The 16,646-nt window shown below is 36.1% G+C and overlaps 1 protein-coding gene across 10 annotated transcripts in view; it reads right to left on the reverse strand.

Annotated features, from left to right (window-relative positions):
- Srrm1 (Serine-arginine repetitive matrix 1) overlaps positions 1 to 16,646 on the reverse strand; it is a 211,433-nt gene that overhangs the window by 71,830 nt on the left and 122,957 nt on the right. For 7 of the 10 annotated variants that reach the window (XM_081759295.1, XM_081759294.1, XM_081759286.1 and 4 more), the window contains 4 exons: positions 8,801 to 8,830; positions 8,652 to 8,681; positions 8,337 to 8,528; positions 2,781 to 2,924 (listed from right to left, as the gene is read on the reverse strand). In XM_081759295.1, the coding sequence (XP_081615421.1) occupies positions 2,781 to 2,924; positions 8,337 to 8,528; positions 8,652 to 8,681; positions 8,801 to 8,830 (396 nt within the window). The remainder of the gene's footprint in view (positions 1 to 2,780; positions 2,925 to 8,336; positions 8,529 to 8,651; positions 8,682 to 8,800; positions 8,831 to 16,646) is intronic. The other 3 variants (XM_081759288.1, XM_081759287.1, XM_081759292.1) reach the window with 3 other exon arrangements.

The following is a 16,646-nucleotide window of genomic DNA, read 5'->3' on the forward strand; positions in this document are numbered from 1 at the left end:
TGAATGATGTTTCCATTAAGATTATCCGGTAAGATCCCAATCCAGTATTTGAAGAATGTGGTAAAGACATTCACTAGCATCTAAGATTCTACACCTAAAGCATAGAAAGTTGTGAGTAATCATTCTAATGTCATCGCTCATCATTTCTCCAGATATATGCTATGCGTTTATGGACCAGTGCCATATCGAGGTCTTGTATTTGGTAAGGTTACGAGAGAAAAGGGGAAAATATATAATACAGGGTATCCAATCATATTATACGTGATCCCACATATAATGTTTACGGGAAAAGAGTGGTAACATTCACACAACACTATAAAGAAGATAAACTATAACGCTTTCGCTAAACGCTATCTTAGATAAAGGAATACAAGTAGCAGTCACACGATAATATTGCCAGTTTCAAAGTGGAAAGGATTGGGTTGAAAAAATATTTATTGAATGGGTAAGTTAATGACGTGCTGGAATTAAAGAGGAAATTCTTTTTTACAACAGAAATTAAAAAAAAAAAAAAAAAAAAATAGATAAATACAAAATATAATTTACCAATAAGTAATCTATTAAGCAACTATAAAATAACAAGTAGGGGATAATATAAAACGAAACGTACGTGGAAAAAATACCAGTGAATTTAAACAAGGGTGAACATAAAAGTATTGTATGGGAAACGGAGTGGGTATAGTAGAGGAGATTCACGAGAGTGTATGTTTCTACCTATCTCTTTCTGAGAAACGTAGAGGGGTCTGGGAGAAGGATTGTGAGATACAGCTGTTGGGCTTTCGAGGGAGAGAGTAAGGAAGAATCTCACAAGAAGACCTGCAGTAATTACAAACTGTTTTCAAAACCATTTTATATTTCTGATTAAAACAACTTTTTAATTGGAATACTTCTGGTTTATTAGCCTTTAAAATGTTGGAGGTTTTGTGGGCCACCGTCACAACGAATAGTTACGAGTCACAACGACGGCGAAATCCATCATAAAAATAGTCTATCATTATGATAATTATCAAAAACTTATGTATACTATCTTTGTTATAAAAAGATCTCATAGTTAACTTGCTTCATCTTAATGGTGTCACCCACTCATGGCTTCCAAAACAAAAGAGTCAGCCATTACTGCAGCAAGAGAAGGCCCGGTAGAAGAGACCAGGCTAATATAGCCTACATACAAATCAATTCAAGGATTTAAGATGTAGGATTTAGATTTCTGGGCTTTCGGCACGTATGTTAGCTCGTCACGTATGAGAGATGACGTCTTTTAGCGATCACACTATCCGGCGAAAGAGAAGGAAGGAAGCGCCCTGGAATCTATATGTAGGTACCACCCCGGCATCTGCCTGGTGGAAATGAGGAAAACTCAGGAAAATCTCATTCAGGATGGCTGGCCTGAAAAAGCTTTTTACACATTTTCGACCGAGTGCCCCCACTGAGAATCGAACCCGGGACCGCTCGCATCGAAGGCGAAAGCGTACAAATCAATTCAAGACGGCCCGTTATAATATGGATGGTAAGGAGAATGTCTATCACGCTTCAAGCCTTAACTCTTACAGCACACAAATCCCCCTGTACCAGGGCCCTGAAGAGATTTGTTACGCACTAATTCGCGACGTTTAACATTTTAGAATCTGAATGAGACCCTTTCGTAAAGGAACATTTAGTTGGGATAAGATGTCTTCAAGTCTTCGGACTTGAAACAAAGACCATATGATATTCCGAGAGATCTCTTTATCACCAACATCAATGACAACCGGCAACGTCTTGCGTTGGGACAAGTGAATACTCATACCGTCACGGATCGGTATCTGTTGTCGACAGAAAATTTTATCACTTTTGCTCCATGTTCTAGTTATTGGAGGAAAATGAAATGAAATTGAAATGAAATTTTGAGTTTTACGTCCCACGGTTATGCCGGTTAGGCTAAAGGAGACGGTGATAATGAGTAATGAAGGAAATGGTGGAATGAAGAAAGTGGGAGGAAACGGGAGAACCCCGAGAAAACCCACGCACACGGTGTAGTTATTGGAGGAATCGCTATGGAGTAATTACAACTCGACGCTCTACGAGCTTTAACTGCTATGTGAGTACAACAGTGCCTATATTGGTACAGTAACCTCTTCCCCCACATCACTTTCCTGGCGCGCGAGTCACTTCGCTTCCTCTTTGTGAGCGTTTCTTCAAATAGGACGTAAAAAAAGGCAAGTTTATTGGTTATCTTGTACTTGTAATGACTACAGGTGAAAGCAGCCAGTACTACATAATATGAACTAAAAATAAGAACGATTCTATATTTAAAATGTAAATCTTACGTAATTATACGATTGATAAGTATTGGAATTTCAATTTAAAGCAGGGGTTTCTTTACACAATGTAATAAGATATTTCTCAAAAGGTTTTTCGAAAGAATTTGGCCTGGAAACCTAGAATGCAGTCATGCATTAACGACTTCGATAGATTACTAAATCAATAAATGTTTATTAGTTCTATTTTCACTTTTTCACGTCTCGATTATTCGTTAATTACAGCAAATTGTATATGGTCATCTTAACGTTCTTGTACTCTCTTCGAGCCTAAGCTTGTAACGGCTGTAATATTTTGTCTAAAAGTGTTTAATCATCCTAACCGAAAGAATGCAATTACCTATGTAATTTTGTTTTCTAACTTCACATTAAATGTGAAAAATAGAATCCGTTGGATGCATAATATTAAATATCATATGTAACAACTGGCCAATTAGTTGAACTAACTTACAGTAAAAGATTAAGAATATAAGAAAAACATACCCAGGAGTTTTATCTCTGTCTTCTTCCATTCTTGGAGGAGGTTCTGGGGAAGATTCTCTACTTTCATTGTTGTTAGGTTCTTGTTTTATTTCCGGTTCTGACATATTCTCTTGTGGCTCATCAGACTCCACTGGAGACTCCTCTCTGTGAATTAACAGTAGGATAATAGTAAAAACAAATAATTAACAAGATCTCACATTATAAAACAAACAAATACCGTATTTACGCGATTCTAAGACGTACTTTTTTGTCGCTTTTTTGCCTCCAAAATCAAGATGCGTCTTAGATTTGAGTTATGCAAATTAGGCCAGATTAGATGGAGTTTTGCCAAGAATTGCTAATCCCGTTAGTCCGATTCTGTAAAGAATGTATATTTTGTGTGTACAAACTGAATGCAGAACGAAAATCGTGCATTTTACGCGAAATAAAAACCCTTTAAAATTAGCCCGCAAACCAGTGGCATGTGAAAGAGATGAATCATTCTTAAGAATTTACGACAGTGGCGATCGTTCCTTCCCCTCCCACATACCATGGCTGGTGTCTTCCTCCGTTTAAAGAGCACAAACAAGTGAGTCACATATCTTGAAGCACGACAATTGATAATAAAATAAGAAGTTTACAAAATCCTGCTCCAAATCAGGAAGTTGGAGGCACAAAACATACTGGAATAATGTGATATATATGATACCGATAATGGATTGCTATAAAACTGACGCAAACAAGTGTTGTACTGTAATTGCATTACAAAAAACCAGCAGATGCACATGAATATATCGTAAATTCCAGCAGTAAGCTCAACGTGTCTTTATTTTCCCATAACATTATTTGTTTTCTCTTGTTTATTTTTTTTTTTCATTCTTTAAAATCAATGTTTTTTTTTTTTTTTTTTTTTTTTTTTTTTTTTTTTTTTTTTTTTTTTTTTTTTTAAACAAAAGAGAGACTGACCAAAGCTTAAAATTTTACTTTATTTTAAATTATAATTTGTAACTGTTTCGGATATCTAGCATATCCTTCTTCAGACACGATCGAAATTAATGAAAATACAGACATATATATAAATGTTGTTATAACAGAGTTTAAATTCTTTAACCGTCATATATATATTCGTTGTTATAAAAAATTTTTAAATTCTTTTAACAGTCATATATAGAGTCATTGTTGTACTTTTTTATTTTTATTTATTTATTTATTTTTCTTATTTACCGAGGCCTTCATCCCATCCTATAAGTCTTCGTGTTCACTTTCCAGTTAATCACTTCCTTTATTTTTGGTTCTTATAAGGGCCTTTTATTTTTATTTTTTTTTAATTTTTATTTATTTATTTATTTCTATGTTATTCAAACTTCCTTGCCATGATTCATTAATTGGTAAGCCGCCTGTCCAGTTCATCAGTTTATCTCTTCCTACCTTCTTTATCCAATCCGCTTCTTTCCACTTCCTTATTATCATTCTTTTCTCCATCTCCAATACTTCCGTCTTATCCCAATTAATTGCGTAATTCGTCTCCTTAACATGTCTGTATATGGCATTGGTATCTTTTTTCTTCCTAACATCATCTTCATGTTGTTTTATCCTTTCTTTCATTCTCTTTCCTGTCTCTCCTATATATGACATATCGCAGTCCTCACACCATACCCTGTAAATGACCCCTTCTTCCTCTTCATTAATCTTTTTAGTTCCTTTTCTATTCTTCTTCTTTATTGATCTTAATAAAGTTTCTCCACTCTTTCTATAAGTTCTGACCCCTCCTTTCTTCAATAAATTCTTCAGTTTCTCCGTTTCTTCTCCCATACTTTCTATGCCATGCCATTTTACACTCTCATCCTCTTCATTCTTCTTTCTCCCTCTCTTCCTCTTCCTGCGTTCTTCTTCCTTCTCTAACTCTTTCTTGCTGTAACAGTTCTTCTCTAACTGTCTGTAGAATTTCTGTATGCTCTCCTTCCTTCCTTCCTCTTCGTCCTCCATCATTTCTATTCTTCTTATCATATTTGTTATGAAATTTCTCTTTGTACTCCTATCCACGTCGCTCCTCTCATGGCAGTACACTCCCGCTGAGCACTCTTTCTGGTACCACCTCGTAACCAGGCCTTCTCCTTGTTTTATTATGGTCATATCTAAAAAGTTTATTCTTCCATTTTCTTCCAACTCCATTTCCAAGCTTATGCCTTTTTCTTTATCTTCCACACTATCTTTGAAGTTCTCTAATTGTCTCCTAGTCCCTTTCCACAAGCCTAGACAGTCATCCACATACCTACAAAATATGATCAAGTTCTTACACCCTTCTTCTTTCACCTTTTTCTCCCATTTGTTCATAATTATTTCTGCCAGTACTGGGCTCAGCCTCGAACCTATACTGATTCCTTTTCTTATTTTTACCACTTTCTCACCGATTATACAATAACTGTTTTCCCATATTAACTTCAGAGCCTTAACTACTTTCTCTTTTGTCCATCCTTTTATACTTTTACTACCCATTTCTTCCTCTATGACACTTATTATTGCTTCTCTACTAAGGCTCGGGAACATAGCCTTAACATCAAGACTAAACATAAGTTTTCTGCCTCCAATAAGATATACTCTTCTTAACAATTCCTTGGCTTCTTCTGTGTTCTTCACTCTGCACGATTCTTGTCCTTCTCTTATGCTTTCACAAATCTCCTTCAACTCCTTCTCTAGTGGCTCCCAGTAGTTGCCTCTACAGTCTAGTACTGGTCTAAGCTTTACCTCTTTCTTGTGTAATTTTGGGAAACCTTTCATTCTTGGTATCCTTCCTTGTATATTTATCCATTTCTTGAAACCTCTTCCTTCTTTCATTACTTTCTTCAATAGATCCTCTTCCTTCATGTCCTTATCCCCTATAACCTCATATGTATTGTCACATAATACAAATTTTTTTTTTTTAACTTTTCCTTCAAAAATTGGGGTGCGTCTTACATTTGAGAGTGTCTTAGATTCACGTAAATACGGTACCTCTTGAGACTGCACAGCGATTCTACCATCATTCTTCTTCCTTTTAGAACACAATAAATATAACTATGAAATATGTGTACGGGAAGTTAGGTAGAAAACAGTTTATTTCATGACATTTTACAATGTCTACTCCAGTGTTTTGTTTATTTTACCTACTCAGGGTGTATACTGAGTTTCATTTTCAAAATTCCAGTATATTTCCAGTATATGCAGTATAACTAGCGGCATAATTCCAGTATCTAATACAATGATTTTTTTAAAGTTCTTTAGAAATAATCACACGCTTGATGATTTTAGGTTTGTAATTGTTTGACCATCAAAAGAATATTTTATTTTTAACTAGCAGCGTTCACCCCGCTTCGCTGCGGTCACCCCGGAACGCAATAAACTTTGTTACTTAGATAATTTGTACTTTTTCGCTTTCAAGTGATATGATAAAAACCATAGAAGATTGCAGTAAATCTTAACATTATATCGCCTGTCATTTATGTTAACCCGCCCCGCTTCGCTGCGGTCATCCCGGAAGTTTTCGCTTTCAAGTGATATGATAAAAACCATAGTAGATTGCAGTAAATGTTAACATTATATCGCCTGTCATTTATGTTAACCCGCCGAGTGACACGGTCATGCGGGTTGCATATAAATACGTTTATTTTTACCTATGATGAACTAACAAAGGATTTGTACGTTATGGACACTTGAATGGTCAATTATCTCAAGACACTGGTAATTAAAAATTAAAGTGATATGATAAAAACCATCTAGGGTCCAAATCCTAATAACCCCCCAAAAATAAAAGAAATTGGTTCAGCCGTATTAGCGTGATGAGGGAACAAAGGATTTGTGCGTTCTCTTTTATATATATAGATAAATTTAGTTAGCCTTGATTTATTTGAATTAAAATGAATTTTTAACATTTTTTAAAGTACCCTCAAACTCCCCTCACAGCCCTCCACTCCACCCATTGCTTTAAATGTCTAATTACAAAATGTATACAAGTCTTGCTTTGGAAAAATTTACAATCTCAATGAATACAAAATTGTTTCCAAGACTATTAAAACAATTACAAAAAAGTATTGCAGACAAATTACCAGTTTCATGATTTTTCCAGTATGTGCATCAAAATTACAGTATATTTCCAGTATCAGTAGACACCCTGATACTTTTCCCAAACTTTTAAAAAGGAATAATTTACTTTCTGAGCAGAATTTTTTTAAAAAAATATATTATTTTATTATAGGAATTAATATGCTACTCCTGTATGTACTGAGATTATTTGTTAACTAATCAGAATCCTCTGTGAGTAAGAATTTGAATTCATTCCACCGATTTCTGAAGTGTATAACCCCAGTAACAACCTAATACCAACACTATTAAGTAATCTAGAATATCAGAAATATATACTCTTCTAATCTCGTTATTTGACAGGCAGAACCTGAGCAAGATTCCGGTTACTATATTTTCTAATCTGGAGATTAAAAAAACTCGAACGGGAATAACTTATTTTCTTATTTTGTCCTTATATGGCTCGCATAGCATGGCCAAGATTCGAATACGTTCGCCTACGGCCTAGATATGATAGCTCGACTATACTATACTATCTAAACGTCTGGCTCGAATGGCTTAGATGTCAAAGGAAACGATCATAAATGCAAACGCAATGAATGATACACTAACGAAATAATGAAGTTGGAACGAAATGAAATACTTCAAGAAAAAGCTCATGAACGATGTTAACCCATCACTAAAATCCCATCATGTAACTGCCGTTAACAAAATCCAGAACTCTAAAAATTTTAAATAACCGATGTATTGACGGATATTCTCTATCTTATTATTTTCCCCCTTTTGATACTTCCCACAAAGTGTATTTCAGAATTAAAGTAATTCAACATCACTGTTCTCCAAAAGTTACATACTTATCAATATTGGTGGTAATGACGTTCAAACACGTTGATGCAATCTTCTATAGACGAAACACGTTGATGCAATCTTTTACAGACGCTTTCTATATATTTATTTGACAGCACATATCAATTTTCATATTTATTTTAAATCATAAGGCATAAAGCTCTTGTGTGCTGTATTATGTATCATTTTATTTAATTTACAAGTAAATTTCCACATAAGAAATGAAATGAAATGAAATCTCTGAGTTTTACGTCCCACGGTTATGCCGGTTAGGCTAAAGGAGACGGTGATAATGAGTAGTGAATGAAATGGTGGAATGAAGAAAGTGGGAGGAAACGGGAGAACCCCGAGAAACCCCACGCACGCGGTTTTTGTCCACCACAAAGTTCACTTGGCGGGGGCTGGGATCGAACCCGGGACCCCAAGCACTAGAGGTGAACGCTCTACCACTGAGCCACCGCGGCCCCCATTTCCACATAAAAATAAGCAGCAATATACCTCTAGCTTAATTGTAGTCTACGTATAGATACTGAATGAGAACTCGATAAACCAAAGTTAATAATTTTATTACTTTTAGTCTACATACACATACGACCAAATTCAGAAGCAATTAAAGATATGAAAGAATCAAGGAATAATTGCAAAATAACATAGACATAAAATGTCTGGACTTACCGTTTTGGTGAAGCAGATTCAGATCGTGATCGTTCTCTCTTCATTTTTTCCTTTTCTCTATCTCTGTCTCTCTCCTTCTCTCTGCTTTTCTCGCGTTCCTTCGTTCTCTCGCGCTCTTTTTCTTTATCACGATCCTTCTCCCTGTCGCGGCGATCTCGATCGCGGTGTCGATCACGTGATCTGCTTCGTTTCCTGAAACATAAAAGAATTATACAACTTTGGTGTTACTGCCTCTTCAAATGTAAAGAAACAAACGTACATTTTTAATTACTATTCATTTCTTCTAAGGTGATAGGAAAATCAAAATAAACTCACCTACTTCGATCATGTGATCTGCTACGTCTCCTGAAACATAAAAGAAGTATGCAACTTTGGTATTACTGCCTCTTCAAGTGAAAAGAGCCAAACGTACATTTTAATTACTATTCATTTCTTGTAAGGTGATAGGCAATCAAAATACTCACCTACTTCGATCACGTGATCTGCTTCGTCTCCTGAAATATAAAGGAGTATGCAACTTTGGTGTTACTGACTCTTCAAATGAAAACAGCCAAACGTACATATATATATAATTACTATTCATTCCTTCTAAGGTGATAGGCAATCAAAATAAACTTACTCACTTCCTCCTCTTTGTCAATGTAAAACAGAAAAGCAAGGCACTGACCTCGTCTGGGAAGAAAGCTTTTTATGACATACATTATTGCTTAAAATTTAAATTTCCACTCCAATTTCTTCGTACTTGGTGTTGTTGAGAAAACTGATGTTCCTCTTAGCTACTACCAATCCCTACTACCAACAATAACTTTACTTAATTTTTGTGTTCTAACAATTTATCATGTACAAATAATACATTTAGTTTTCTGTATAATAAATGTGTACATTAAGATACTGTGTAGTGTATATATTTATTTACAATAAGTTGGGCTGTATATGCATTCGTAGCTTACTGTCTTTTTGGTGGAAGGGAAAATTTGTGTCTTGCAGTTGCAACGAAAACAAAATGCGAAGACCGACAGAAGTAGGTTTATTAAGGGGACGAACGAGAATTTCTTTTTAAACCATTTGAAATTCCGAAGTTATCATGTTAGCGTTCTGATACTCTACTCATTTAGATACTAAATACTCTATCTAGTATTTGCTCTTATATTCATACTGCGAAATTACCATATTAACACCATGAGTATAATTTGAACTTCCACCTCTATCGCTGCTTGCCATTCCAGCATTATCTCACAGCTATAAATAAACTGCAAATGTTGAACTAAACCTACAATTATACTAAAAGGTGTGTTACTTACCTCACTTAATACAGATTAATGTAAACATATTTCGATACATTGAAAACCTCCGTGTGAGGGAGGATGGATTATGTTAAGAACACTAATAGTTACGTTTATCAAACCCCGATGAGAACGTGGTGCGGAGAAAGCTTGTTTTGATCGCCTACTATGTTTGGAGTGAATAGTATGTAGTTTACTCTATGAATATCCACTTACATTAGGTATCTTGTTATAAAAAAAGTGATATTGTGCAATATGTATAAAATCCATTTATATACGTATGGAAGGTCACTATGTTTATTACCTTTTAACTAGAAGAAACATCTCTGCTTACATGAAATATACTACTGTAATAAGCTGGATCACTTAAATACTATTTACCCTCGGATATTAGGTCTCTCGACACTTCTGCGCATGACAGAAGTAGAAGAGTCCATTATAAAAAATAGGTATGTGTATGTACGGACAACAAGTGTTCGTTTTCTCCTTTGGGAGCGAGAGAAAGAAAGTTGGAGGTTTAAACATAGTTGCCAGCCTACGTAAATTGGTTCCAGGTCAGTAGTACATTCTGGTCAGGCGATGATGTCACGCAGTGAACAGAGCGCGCGGATTTTAAGTGCAGCCTAGCATTGTGTTTTAGGGGCTTCGATATTCGATTGATTGCGCCAACAATTCGCGGGAGGATTGTTAAGTTATTGTCTTCCTCTACAGTAGAGATACATTTGTGCTCGTGCAGTTTACTGTATTTTTCTAGTTCTTTCTCTTATCTGTTTCGTGTTTATGTTTGCGTGAGCGTGAATGTGTGTGTATAAATGTGTTCTCTTTTTTTTTTCTTTCTTTTTTTTTTTTTCAATCTTGCACCGTAGATCCCCAGTCATGTCACACGGACAGTAATCACCGATTATCGTGCTTTCAGTGATGTAGGCTCACTTTGATTTCATTCTCATATATATTATTTATAAATCTTATCAGGTATAGATTTACTATGCCGGATTGATAACACTGTTCACACAATACCTTTACCGCCGACGCGAATAACCAACGCATTTTTTAACACTTTTTTCCTTTCAGTACGATAGACTCCCCTTGGCACTCTGCCAACTAGAGGTCTCAGCCGAATGGGCAAACAGTAGATACTGAATTAGAAACTCGTCAATGCAAAATTACTATATTTTCTTTAATGTACAAATATATGAATTCAAACTAATAAGCCGTTAGGAATATGAAAGAATGAAGGGAAGATTGCAAAATGACATCAACACAAAAGGTTCGAACTCATCATTTTAGTGAGACAAACGATTCAAATCATGCTTCTTCTCTTCCCTTTTTCCTTCTCTTTTTCCCATTGCTACTTTGATCTTTTAAAAATTCTTAATGTAACTCCTATGCAACAATTAAGAAAAATGAACTGAATTGAAAGCTTGAAATTTAACATTCCTTTTCAGCACCAAGACTAAATATGAGATAACGCAACTACTGCTGACAGTGAAATCTCAACCTAGGACTACACGCACAGAGAGCATGCGCGTTACTTATTTGGCCATGACAGGGTGTAACTGTAAATAGAGAGACAAAATTTCTACTAATATGGCAAATTTGGTTCCATGTTTATTTTCAACCCAGCTTTTAATTTTAGAACGAATATAAATTAAACAGCGAGAGCTCGGAAAAACAGCTCTAGACTGAAACAGCTACACTCCTGTGCAAAACTTAAGAATAATACGAAATTGCATAAAACTGTTGTTGGAAACAGTCGTACATGCAAGGTGTTTGTCAGAGGACGAGTTCTTGACTGTCTGAAACATGGGGTTCCCTATGCTAACCCTATGTTCTACTGATGTTGGGTATGTGAAGAACGCTCTCTTAATACGAAAGCACTTGTATTCGAGAAATCACATATTGTTGTACAGTCGATCTTATTGGCAATCCATGTGTACGAGAAGGACATCATGAATGGAAGAACTATCAGACGACTGGAGAGGAGCCAGACCCAGTTGGAAGTGCCGCGGAAACTCGTTCGCACGGAGTAGAATCTCAAGGGTCTGATGACGATTTCAACATGGTGAAAACGTCTATCAGAGGTTGATGAAAATCATCCAAGGAGTATTATTGCCCAAGAGGACCGTTTATTACACCTAATAGCCAGGCGCAATGGCACAGTATCACCTTAGATCCGGTAGGAAGATTGCAGCTGCTACAGGAGCCACCGTTTTAAGGTTCATACTGTACAAACGATTAGCTGAGGGACATTTGTATGCCAGATGACCACCAGTGTGCGTTTCATTAACTCACTCCATAGAAAAGCCTACCTGGATTAGTGGAGAAAACAAAACGCACGGACCCAGAAGCAATGTAGTCATATCCTCTTCACAGATGAATCGCGGTTTAGTCTCACCAGTGATTCTCAACGTGTATGTAGCTGGAGAGAACCTGGACCATGGTTCCTTCCACGTAGCATTACTAAATCGGATTATTACAAAGGTGAAGAATCATGATGTCATGTGGAATCATGTTGGCGTATTCCAGATCACTGTGTATCTTCCCACGGCCGTCACTGGGTACCGTCATAGGTGTACGGTATCGGGATGATATCTTGGATTAGCATGTTTGTTTGTTTCGGAGTGCAATGGGCACTGATTTCATTTTAATGGAAGATAATGCACACCAACTGAGTTACCATAGGAAATAAGTACGTTGAGAATTACTTGGTTAGACGACTTGACTAGAACAGTCGATCACCAAACTTGAACCCATTATAACATGCGTGGGACATGCTTCGTTACTACAATATTTCGAAACAACAGCCAATAAATGACCCGTATGGAATAAAAAATATGGATTCTAAGAAATAAAATGATTTATTTTGCAGTTAGTGCTTACAATTTAAAACTTCTGGGAACTGGCAAACTGCGCAACCCGTAAGAGACGACATTAACTATCCATTTATCATTTTTCATTACTAACAATGAAACAAAACGATAAAAGCAAAACACCACCACACGAAAGTTAACATTTTAGAAAACATTCAAAACAAGTTGAATTATACTACACTAGAAGTTTCTTTTCACTTAAGGAAGTTATCTCATAATTTTGTCTTCAGAAATTATCAACAAGTTCTTAAGATTTTCATGAGCAAGACTTTGTCCTTTGTCAGAAAGAATTCACTTTAGATGTGAAAACGATCTTTCCGCATCTACAGATGTCACTCGAGCATATTTGCAAAGCTCGTAATTTGCAAAGGTTTCATGTCACTGTCAACAGTTACATCAGCATTACCTTCCATAACAGTTCTTCAATTTTTTCAAACCTGGAACACTTGCAACACGATCACAGTTTCACCCCTTAAATTTATTCCTTTTGGTCACTTAAGCATGTGTGCAAAATTTCATTTAAATATTTTAATATTTAAAGATCACTCAACACGCTCAAACTTATAGCTGCATTTACGAAACTTAACATTACATGCGAAACTCAGCGTGTCTTAACCTGGATCAACCGAACTTTTTCTCTTTGAGGTACAGTTTTCATACTTACAGTATATGACCTCTAAATGTATTCAGACGCATTGTAGAGTTTGATGATGATATGTTTAGAGGTCTCATATACAGGGCGCATGACGAGTATATTACATTGGGCGCTTGTAACGTTATTTGACTTTCTCATTTTACTCGAGATTTTCTTCTCTAATCTAGCATTTATTTCCATTATTTGACATTTAAAAACAAGATACTATGTGAAATACACTTTAGGAAATCATGAATGCAGTTTGGGAAAGTAATTCTACTTAGTCCCTGGTCACTGTTCTTTCCAGCCTAAGTTTTCTTCTTAAGTATTTCTGTTCTTTCCAAGGAGAACTCGCTGAGGGATGCTCTCTCTTAGATGAGATTATTTTCTAGAAATAAATTTTGGAAAGAATCGACGGATAATGCGTACGAACCGGTTATCCAGAAAATGTTACCAACAGTCCAACATTTATTATAAAAGTAAAAATCATGCTTCTGAGTTCTTTGAATTATATTTACAATTGACACATCAATTACTTTTGCAACAAAAACCCAGTGAAATAAATGCTTAAATGTGCTAGGAAGTGCTTATATAAGACTATGTCAGAACCACTTATGACTTTCATGTGCTTTGAGACATCATCACCTAATAGGGAGTCACAAAATGGAGCTTGTACCCTGCGGGAACAGAAAATGCAGAAGAACCAGATCAGAGTCCTTGCAGACATCACATAATGGAACTAATTGTGGCGGTGTGTTCGACACGGTTTCCGATGTTTCAATGGGTCCAAACATAAAACACTTTCAACGTTTCTCTGAGGCATGGAACTCAATTGACAAGCTGAAGTTCGACACCGGAATGCAGGACGAAGCTGTCGCAGAGACTTTGACACCGGAGAAATATGAACTGATATCTTCCTTCAAGCAGCAACTGAAGCACTATCAACCCAGACATGATTACAGAGAACTTTTACAACTTGCTCTCATATTTCTTAGCAACGTTCTTCCAGGAGGTATCACATTCTATGTTCTTGGAGCATACCATCATGCACAATGAATGGCGAAATTCATTTATTGCCTGAAAATATATATTTTCCGGTCACAGTTCCACCTTACAATTCGTGAGCTGAACGGGCTTCGTGACTTCAATATATTTGTCGTCACAATGTATTGTAAGGCACGGTATTCCTCTTCTCTTGCCCTTTCAGCTTCAAGGAATGATCTGAATATCTTAAGACGCATTCATTCCTACAAGAATGTTAATGCAAAACTTGCAGAAACAGCAATGCACAGTTTCTCATGGCATCAGCGGTATTTGAGCAAACCACTTATTGGTCTCAGTTTCTTTGATCCTGAAGATCCCGCAGCAGTGAAGAAAGAGCGTTAGAGCGTTATGTAGAAATGGAAGTGAAGAACAACAACTCTTGCGCTTAAGATATAAGGAGACCATGAAGCATAAAGTCCTTAGTGACTTTGTTTCAAGGAACATCAGAAAGCTATCTGAAGCATTAGAGATCTCCACAGAGTTTTTATTACAAAACCCTGAAACATGGGAAACGAACGATATTTTCCTTCAGTCTCGAGAGCATGTGAAAGCTCTGCATGTTGTAAATTATCTGGCAGAACGAGGGATTGCATTGATTCAAAACTTCAATGGAAAACTGACCAATGAGGAGATCAGGCCCAATTTCTTCTTCACGTTCTAGAGCAGCACAGAAAGAAATTTGCTCACCACAAGTAAATTCATTCTCAGTCAAAGCATTTTTTTGTTTATTGCGTTGAATATACTTTCGCAAACTTAAATACTTAAAAAATATACATTGGAAAAACATAAATGCTACTAAAGCATGGTTCCAAACAGTTTTGAATTTCATAGTATTTATATGTGAATTTTCACATTTTAGTGGTTTTAAGTTAATTTATGGATGCGTTGAGCGACCACTAAATATTGTGTATTTGTTTCAAAATTTTTGTACTAAACTTTAGAGGTAAAAAGGAATAAAATTTGACTCTGAGACTATTAAAAATACAAAAGTGAATTTACGTTGCCACCCTAATATATATATATATACACCGAGAGAGTCAAAAGTTCCTTGACATAGCCAACTCGGTAACTATTGAAGATATGAAAACATGATAAAGAGAGCGTTTTGATTGCCAAGTGTAGGTTGTGAATCTAAAATTGTGGAATTTTCGTAATCGGACCAAACGTTTAAGCTCGACACTAGTATAGCACTTAATAATAAAGAAAAATGCAACGTTGCCACGTCAGTGGAGGACAAGATGGAATGAAATAATCTGGAGCGTAAATACCCAGGGCCAAGGAGAATAGAAAGGGGAGCAAATTAAAGAACAAAGGAGCAGACCTATTTGCAAAGTCCACGACAGTGACGTCAGCACCATAAAGGGTAGGGGTAGAAGAGAGGAGGTATACAAGGAAGACAAACGAATGATTTTACGCTCCAGATTATTTCATTCCATCTTGTCCTCCACTGACGTGACAACGTTGCATTTTTCTTTATTATTGGGTGCTATACCAGTGTCGAGCTTAAACGTTTGGTTCGATTACGAAAAATCCGCCATTTTAGATTCACAACCCACACTTGGCAATGAAAATGCTGTCTTATCATTTTTTCATATCTTCAATAGTTACGGAGTTGGCCTATGTCAGGATTATATTTATGTATGCAATAACATTCATTGGAAGCTTCATATATATATATATATATATATATATATATAGAAACATATTTACATGGTAACATAACATGACTGCGTTCTGCGTTCCAACATGGTTCCTACTAGCCTATTCACATTTAATTTTTCTTTCTTTTCTTCTTGTTTCTCTCCTTTGTCTACTTAGTGAAGCGTTTAACGAAAGGACTTATTGTTTTCCAATCATCGTCTTCCTTCTCTCAGTCTTTTCCCACTTCTGTGGTTCTATGTTTGTGATGAGTCATTTCCATAAAGCCCTGTCCTGCAATTATTCCCCTGTTAGATATTTTCTTGAGGCTATTCTTAACCATTCATTTCCATTTCCCTCTTGGTTCCCTCTATGTATTTTCCTATCCACTTCCATTGCCATCACTCTTCTGACCACATAGTCGTTTCTAATTATTAGATGGCCATACTACTGTAGTGTTCTCTCTTGGATTTTCTTAGATATCTCTACAACCTTAACTGTTTCTTTTATTCATATTTCTTGCTCTCTCTCTTATTGTTTCCCCACACATCCAGCATAGCATTCTCATTTCAGTAACATTCGATCTTTTCTCCTGTGTTTTATTACTGATCATGTTTTTTCTCCGTATATCATTGCCGATCTAACCACTGTTTTGTAAATCATCCCTTTATTAATTAGCTTGATTCTGCGGTCACACAGAGCGCCACATACTTTCTTTCTATGTCGCAATCCATTTTGCCTTCTCAGTGTTATTTTTACGTACAAACCACCATTCTATTAGCAGCAGACCAGTCTAAATATTTATTTTTTTTCCACAACATTCAAGTGTTACTCTTGTAGT

The sequence above is a fragment of the Thermobia domestica genome, chromosome 5 (genome assembly GCF_964235325.1).
Source record: "Thermobia domestica chromosome 5, izTheDome1.hap1.1, whole genome shotgun sequence".
NCBI classification, from domain to species: Eukaryota; Metazoa; Arthropoda; class Insecta; order Zygentoma; family Lepismatidae; genus Thermobia; species Thermobia domestica.